At 39.9% G+C, this 8,101-nt stretch overlaps 1 protein-coding gene across 31 annotated transcripts in view; it reads left to right on the plus strand.

The window, feature by feature from the left end:
• Positions 1-8,101, plus strand: part of Clasp2 (cytoplasmic linker associated protein 2) — a 189,055-nt gene that overhangs the window by 158,519 nt on the left and 22,435 nt on the right. For all 31 annotated transcript variants that reach the window (XM_026779561.1, XM_026779564.1, XM_026779560.1 and 28 more), the window contains 3 exons: positions 3,490-3,633; positions 4,315-4,421; positions 7,686-7,839. In XM_026779561.1, the coding sequence (XP_026635362.1) occupies positions 3,490-3,633; positions 4,315-4,421; positions 7,686-7,839 (405 nt within the window). The remainder of the gene's footprint in view (positions 1-3,489; positions 3,634-4,314; positions 4,422-7,685; positions 7,840-8,101) is intronic.

The raw sequence follows: 8,101 nt of genomic DNA on the forward strand, positions 1-8,101 counted from the left end.
AAAAACCAAAAAAAAAAAAAAAAATGCCAAAGTGAAGAAAAGTGAAGACATGGCATAATAAAACTTACTACACACAGTTGGAACTCACGGTGCACAGACATACACGCAGACAAAACACTCATGCATGGCAGTGATAGTGATGACGAATAAGATAGGAAGCGAGGCTGGCAGCATAACTCAGAATGTAAAGGCACATCTCCATAGCAAGTTCAGACCAGCAGGAACTGTGGATGAGACCCTCTCTCAGAAGAAGAAAATTGCACACTGCCTGGATGTGGTATGACCAGCCGCCTCCTGCTCTAGACCTTTCTACACGAATAACCTGTGCCCTCAAGCTGTTAGCCAAAATAAATCCTTTATCAGATATTTTATGAAAACTACTAATTCAGAGCTTATAATAAAAAGGAACACTTTAAATCTTTTATCCAATCAACAACCATAAGGCAGTCAAAAGGAGCACAGCAAAGTCAGGCGGTAGAGGCAGAGATGGAGCTCTCTGAGTTCCAGGACAGGCTCCAAAACTACAGAGAAACCCTGCCTCAAATAAAAGTCGCGAGAGGGGGAAGGATGACAAAACAAACCTAAAGCAGATAGAAGTATGTAATTGAGAATAGAGAATAAAGCAGAGGCCAAGCATGCTGGAACAACTCTTAATCCAGCACTCTGGAGGCAGAGGCAGGCAGACCTCTTATGGATTCAAGGCCAGCCTGACCTACATAATGAGTTTCAGGATAGCCGGGGCTGTGTACAAAGACCTTATCTTGGAGAGGGAGGAGGGGAGAGAAGAAAGGAGAGGGGAGGAGAGGAGACGAGAGAGAGAGAAAGAGAATGAATATGTCCAGAGCAAGGTGTTTACATTGGATAAGGTCATGTGACCATGCACCAATTCATGCTCTCCTCTATAAATTGTTATACAACTTTATTTTTCCTACAAATTTTATGTTGTTTCAGTCTTTACGAAGCACCTGACTTACTTTACCTTGAGATTAACTGTAGAATTTTTAAACTAGCTGCTTGAGAGAAGATATATATATCTTGCTAGTTAAAGAATCCTACAAAGCCAAACATGATGGTATGCACCTGTACAGACTCAGAACCCTTAGGGGCTGCATAGTAAAATCCTGGTTGGTTGGTTGGTTGGTTGGTTTGTTTGGTTGGTTGACTTTTTTGTTTGTTGTTGTTTTCTCCTTCTTATGCGGCTTTATTTTTACTTATCATACAAAGCAACATCTTTCCATATGGCATTTTCATGTGTGGAGTCGTAAGTCACAAGCAATGCCACACCAGTTTGGAATTATGATTAATAGGATGGTATTTATTTAAAGGGGAAAAACTTACAGATCACAGCCCTCTGCACAACCAGGAAGGGAGTCTAGTCGCCAGCGGAGCAGGAAGAGAGCAAGGAGAGGGAAGTCGCTGCTTTTTTAAAGGGAGAGAGACCATGCCCCAATGGGCTGGTATCTCAGCAGCTATAGGCTGGAGGAGCGGGAGGACCTCCCACAACACCTCCCCCTTTTGTTTAAATAAGAGAGTTTTAAACCTACTATGAAATTATATACAATAAGTACAAATATCCTATTCTAACTAGCTTAGGTCTTGTATAAAAATTAACTTGGCCAAGTCATGAGAGAAAAGTAACTACATCTACATAGTCTTTAATCCCATCGAAGATCTGAGAAGGGAAATAATGTTACCTGGGTAATTAGGAAGTTCAGGAAAACAACTTTCAAAACATGCAACAAATCACAGAGACAACTAGCTACCTGGGCAATCACCCAAAGTCACATTAGCAGCATTGAAGCAACCAACTTTGGCTAAGGCCTAACATAACTGACATACAATTTTAAAAGGCAAGCAACTTTTTAAAACTATCTTACCCTGTCTTGGCAGGATATGACAGTCCTGTTTTACCAATTGACGCATGTTTTGTATCTCTGTCAGTGGTTGAGGTATGGGCATTTCTTTGCCCAAAGGCCAGTTCTGCCAAAAAGAAAGGCTCCAGGTGGAGTGTCTTTGGTGCTCAACATTCTCTCGGGAATACAGCGGTGTTGCCAGGAGCAATTGTGTCTCACTATCACGAAACTCTTAGTTATATTAAAGGCCATTTTTTACAGCTCTTTGAAGAAGTTGAAGATTATCTATCTATACTGAGTATAATCTCTATATAACTAAAGAACCTGATTAGTCTAATTATAAATGACAAACTTAGATGACTATTAATCTATATAATTCTCAATATCTAACTTAAAGACTAAGAAAATAAACGACTGTGAAACAAATGAGGACAATGACCTACAAATATAAACAATGTACAAATATTCATTGTAGTAGGTCAATATATATCAATATACAAACATTATATAAGTATCTTAATCAGAGTTAGAAATGTATACTGCAATATGGTAAATATATACAATATATATATCTACAATGTCAATACATAAAAATGTTTTAAACAGAGGTAGAAACATGCAAACATGCATGCATACAATGGTCAATATAATTTAACTTTGTATCAATATACCAGAATCTATACCAATATATTTGTCTAAAAACAGTAACTCACAATTACAAATCTATTATCCCATCATCCCTCTTTTTTTTTTCAAAATGATCCCTGAGCTTATAAAATTCCTCCCCCAACCCTCAGTCGTATACTAATTATAACCAACCCCTAAATGATGTCCCTAAACCCAAGGGCAAACTTTACTGGGAGAGGGGACGTTGTCCTCTAGAATTACGTTGGGTGTGCCAACTGGAGTCGTAAGTCACAAGCAATGCCACACCAGTTTAAAATTATGATTAATAGGATGGTATTTATTTAAAGGAAAAAAACTTACAGATCACAGCCCTCTGCACAACCAGGAAGGGAGTCTAGTCGCCAGCAAAACAGGAAGAGAGCAAGGAGAGAAAAGTCGCTGCTTTTTTAAAGGGAGAGAGACCATGCCCCAATGGGCTGGTATCTCAGCAGCTATAGGCTGGAGGAGCGGGAGGACCTCCCACAACACATGTGTTCTTGAGTTTTGTTAATTCCCCTCCTCCTCCCTTTACCCCTCTGTTGTCTGCTGCCCTTGTACATATTTGTACCTTTCTACCCCAGTATTCCTTCAAAATGCCCACCTTATTTTTTAGAAAAGTTCACGTTAAGAAAATTTAATTTCAGCATTAAGTCACCCTGAATGGGAGTCATATAACCATCCATTTTCTTTTAATTATTTATTAGGAAAACTGAAACAGTAATATATGTTGACAAAATAACCCTGCAAAGTTTTGTCATCTGTCATCTTCCATAGCTCCTTTAACTTCAGGAGATAAATGGTAGGGAGAGTGTTTCCATCTTCCCCACAAAGAAACCATGAAAGGTAGCCTTTTCCTTTTCTATGGGAGAGCCGGTCAGGCCTTGTGCTGTTGAGCAGAAGAAAATGACCACCAATCTTTGAGTAGCCAGAATGCATTTACTTACTTTTTGTATGTCTTTGTTTCTTTCAGGCAGCGCAGTCAGTGCTGATTTCTTTATTTGAACTCAATACCCCAGAGTTTACAATGTTACTAGGAGCTTTACCAAAAACTTTCCAAGATGGTGCTACTAAACTTCTTCATAATCACCTGCGAAACACTGGCAATGGGACCCAGGTATTTCTCACTTGACTAGGTGGCTGTTGTATTCTCTTATAATTGGTTTGACAGTGATTGTTTTGTTTTGCATTAAGTTGACTTAATTTTACTATATGATTTTTACATCTGCATTTGGCAATATTTTCTGAGCAAGATTAAATACTGCCTTGGGAAGAGTAGGCACCAGCTTTACATCTGGTCAAGTGGAGAGACGGTTAATTGAAGGAAAACTACAAATTAGTAATATGACCAGATTTTATTTTCTTAGTGTCTTTGTGAAAATCATTTGTAAAATACTCAGAAGGAATTAAATTGAATTATCAATGAAGTAGGAAGGGTTAATTAGCTAAGAACAGAAAGCTGATGTAAAATTTTTTTAAAGGAGGAAGCTCAGAAGTTCGAGGTCACCCTTGTGTATATAGTGAGTTCAAGGTTAGTCAAGGGTACTTGAGAATCTCGGAGAAGGGTGTTGAGTGTAATAAAGAGGAGGCAGGTAAAGAGGTGAGGGAGAAGAGTAAGGAGGTAGGTTACTAAATTTGAGACACATTTTCTCCCAGAAAGTAAGCATAAGTGCATGGATATTTAGAATACTGGCAAAAATGGCACTTTCATAATGTGCTCTCTCATGCCTGTGCCTCTTCCCTAAGGACTTTCAGTTGCAGTTTCCGATGTTAATGCTCTTCTTACTCCCACCATCAGAGTTCCATGGGGAGCCCTTTGACAAGACCTACACCTCGATCCCCAGCCAACTGGTCCAGTCCTCTTACTTCTCCTACTAACACATCACAGAATACATTATCTCCAAGGTGAGGTGATGGTTTTCATTTGTGTTTTGTGTTACCAGTTTCCATTCTAGAAAGGCAGAGTAACTATAATCCCAGCAGACTTTATTTGACTTGAAGTGTCCTAGAAACTGAGCAGATCCAAGCAACATTAATTGTATGTAAAATCTAACCCTTTAAATGGTGATATATAGGAAGAAAGGTATTGTTATCTTAAAGAATATAGTTACATTTCTCAAACTGCAAATTGTGCCTGTCTTTTCTATTACACTTCTTTAGCGTAAATGGCAGTATCAGTTATGGTATTAGATAGAATACTGATGAATCACTTCTGAAAGGTTCGGATGGACTTGAGATTATAGACAAAACATAAAGAATAATGAGGAAGAGTTAAATATATCAGTGCAGGTGACCGAGCTTGCTCAGCAAGCACCTTCACCTGATAGACCATCTTGCCATCCCTAGATTAATCCTTAATTTATTAATCAGTATCCACCAAGCCCCTTTTGCTGGCCTTTTGTAAAATGATTCTTTTTTTTTTCCCCAGTTTTTCAAGACAGGGTTTCTCTATAGCTTTGGAACCTGTCCTAGAACAAACTCTTGTAGACCAGGCTGGCCTCGAACTCACAGAGATTTGCTGCCTCTGCCTCCTGATTACTGGGATTAAAGGTTTACACCACCACCACCCAGCATGTAAAATGATTCTTAAGGTATCTCTTGTCAGAAGAGTTTTGTTATGCTCATACATCATGGTTTGCCTCATCAGATTATCCATTAAACTAACAGGGTGCTACATCAGCATTTAAGAAAGAAAATGTTCTGAAACTTACCCCCTAACCTGTGTGTTAATACAGTTGTGACAATTTTGCTGAATACATTCAAACTTTAATTGAATTTATTGTTTGATTATAGAATTCATGTCATAGCATTTATGTTCAGTGTTCAAAATTCAAAACAATCTGCAGAGATGACTCAGAGATGAATGTTCTTGGTGAGAAAAGCGTGACTGCTCAAGTTCAGTCCTTAGGTCACCATGACTGACTCCACAGTTTTCCTCTGACCTCCGCCCACTTTCTTTTTTACCTTTATCTTTGTTGTTGTTTATTTCCCAAGGCTTATTTTGCAAAATAATAGGAACTGTTAGTAGGTGAAGTACAGGTTCCTTTTTCTACCACCAAGGACTGCTCCCAGACGCCAGAATCTGTGTCTACTCGTGGTGGCCTCCATCTGGTCACATGACAGAGGATGACCGTGGACTCCTGCTCCTTCTGCCTCCAGTTTCTGAGTGCTAACTGTGTTTCTTCTTCTCCTAGCGCTCTTACTGTTGGTTAATACAAGGACTAGGAAGCTTTCTATAAAAAGGGTCAAATGGCCAATATTTTAGGCTTTCAAGCCAAGTGGTCTATGACCTTTTTTTTTTTAGCTCTGCTGTTGTGCTTCCAAAACAGCCATAGACAGTCTAAACATAAGTACACTTGGCTGTGCTCCAATATAATTGTATGTATGCGTACTGAAACTTGAATTTTTTGAAATGTTCACATTATAAAAATACTTATTTAAAAGTGTAAGCTGTGTTAATAAGATGGCTAAGTGGGTAAAAGTTCGTGCTGCAGAATGTCTGATGACCTGAGCTTGGTTCTCAGATTCCACATGCGGAAGGAAAGAATTTCCAAAAGTTATTTGACCTACACAAACATGCAAAGTAAATGTAATTTTAAGATCAGGCACAGTAGCCCATGCTTTTAATCCCAGCACTCAGGAGGCAGTAGTAGAAGGATTTCTGTGAAGTTCAGTGTTAGCTGGCCATAGTGATACTTGCCTGTAATTTCAGAACTCAGGAAACTCTCGAGTTTGAGCCTGGGTTGGCTACAGAGTGAGTTCTAGTTAAGTTTGGGTTACAGAGTGAGGTTTTTTTTTGTTTTTTTGGGGTTTTTTTTGCATAAATAATATTTTATTACAGGTAGTAATCTAATTTATATATGGTCATACATTTCAAGGACTACACCCAAGCATCAGGAACATTAAATTTCAAATGCAAAATTGAAATTTACACCAACAAACACAAAAAATTTTTCAGACTATGTGCTACCTTCAATTGCTTACACAGGATCCAAAGAATTCAGGCAAACCCTAAAATCGTAGCAGAAGCATTTCCGCACACTGGTATCAAAATCTTAGTTTGTGCTGAAGTGTTTCCGCTAGATTCATAGAGTATTCTTCGGAAGGAAGGAGCGAAGAGCCATCACCTGGTTGCCCTCTGGACTTTCTGCAGCTCTTCCACGGGCTTCCACTGCTGGTTGATGGTTATAAGCTTTTGGGGTTGAGTAGGATCCACCATTTCCCAAGGTTCTGGGTTTCTTTTCCGATCAATAACCACGTCGGTTTTTTTCAAAGCATACATAGCGAAAGATGAAGCTCCAGTGGCCACCACGGTTATGATAAACGCCAAAGGAATGAGCTAAGACAGAACAGGTGGGGGATAGATTCAGTATGAAACCTTTCCTTATTTTTTGACAATCTCTGGAAGATGCCCATGATGACTTTAGTGTAGAATTCCAAATCTGGGGCGGCTGTGGCCAGGAGATGTTAACGCCCAGCAGAGAGCCGGCCTTATATGCAGCCAACCGCTCGGGAAGGGCCGCATTCTGGTCACGCGGGGACCGGTCCGATGGACGCGCCCAGAGTGAGTTTTTATGTCAAAAATGGATGATTCTTATCTTCATGAGTATTTTATACAATACCCTTAAATGTGTTTATTTCAACAGGGTCAGGTTTAGACCAGACTGGGCTTTACCCTGCTATGCAGTATAGGATGTCCTGCACCTGACCCTCTTCCTTCTACTCCCCAAGTGCTGACATTACAGGTGTGCACTGCCACACCCAGCCTGTTTGTGTTTTAAAATATAGCTGAAAGTTAATAGCCAGCTGTGGTAGCTTACACCTCTAATTTTAGCACTTGGAGGAGAATTACAGTGTGCTCAAGACTAGCCTGAGCTACAGGTTGAGACCCTCAAAATAAATAAATAAATAGGTAAGTAAGTAAATAAAACGGGGATTGCAGCGATGCTCTGTAGTTAAGAGCAACACCTGGGTTTAGGTCCAAGCACCCCCTGGAGTTAACAGCTCTCTGTTAAGTCCAGTTCCAGGGGAGCTGTTGCCCTCTTCTGACCTCCAAGGGTTCTGCACCCACATGGTACACATGTATAGACAATACTCATTCACATAGATATAAAAATCAAATCAAGCAAAATGAAATGTAAGTGAAAATTAGTACCATCTCTTTCACAGTGCGTTTGATTACGACACAGAAAACATGAATTCTGAGGACATTTACAGCTCCCTTAGAGGTGTCACTGAGGCAATCCAGAATTTCAGCTTCAGAAGCCAAGAAGATATGAGTGAACCACTCAAGAGGGATCCTAAAAAAGAGGATGCTGACACAGTAAGTGTTTACATGTTCACCCCATCTGTTACCACATTCCTAACTCACCGCATCCCTCCCACAAGTGTTCTTACATGGTCACTCCATCTGTTACTACATTCCTAACACACCAAATCCCTCACACATGCGTGTTCTTATATGTTCATACTGTGTTACCACATTCCTAACCCATCAAATCCCTCCCATATGTGTGTTCTTAACATTGCAGCAGGCAGCTTTGGTTCCCATAGGTGTGATGTGGTGTGTGTGTGTGTGTGTGTGT

Source organism: Microtus ochrogaster, chromosome 5 (genome assembly GCF_000317375.1).
Source record: "Microtus ochrogaster isolate Prairie Vole_2 chromosome 5, MicOch1.0, whole genome shotgun sequence".
NCBI classification, from domain to species: domain Eukaryota; kingdom Metazoa; phylum Chordata; class Mammalia; order Rodentia; family Cricetidae; genus Microtus; species Microtus ochrogaster.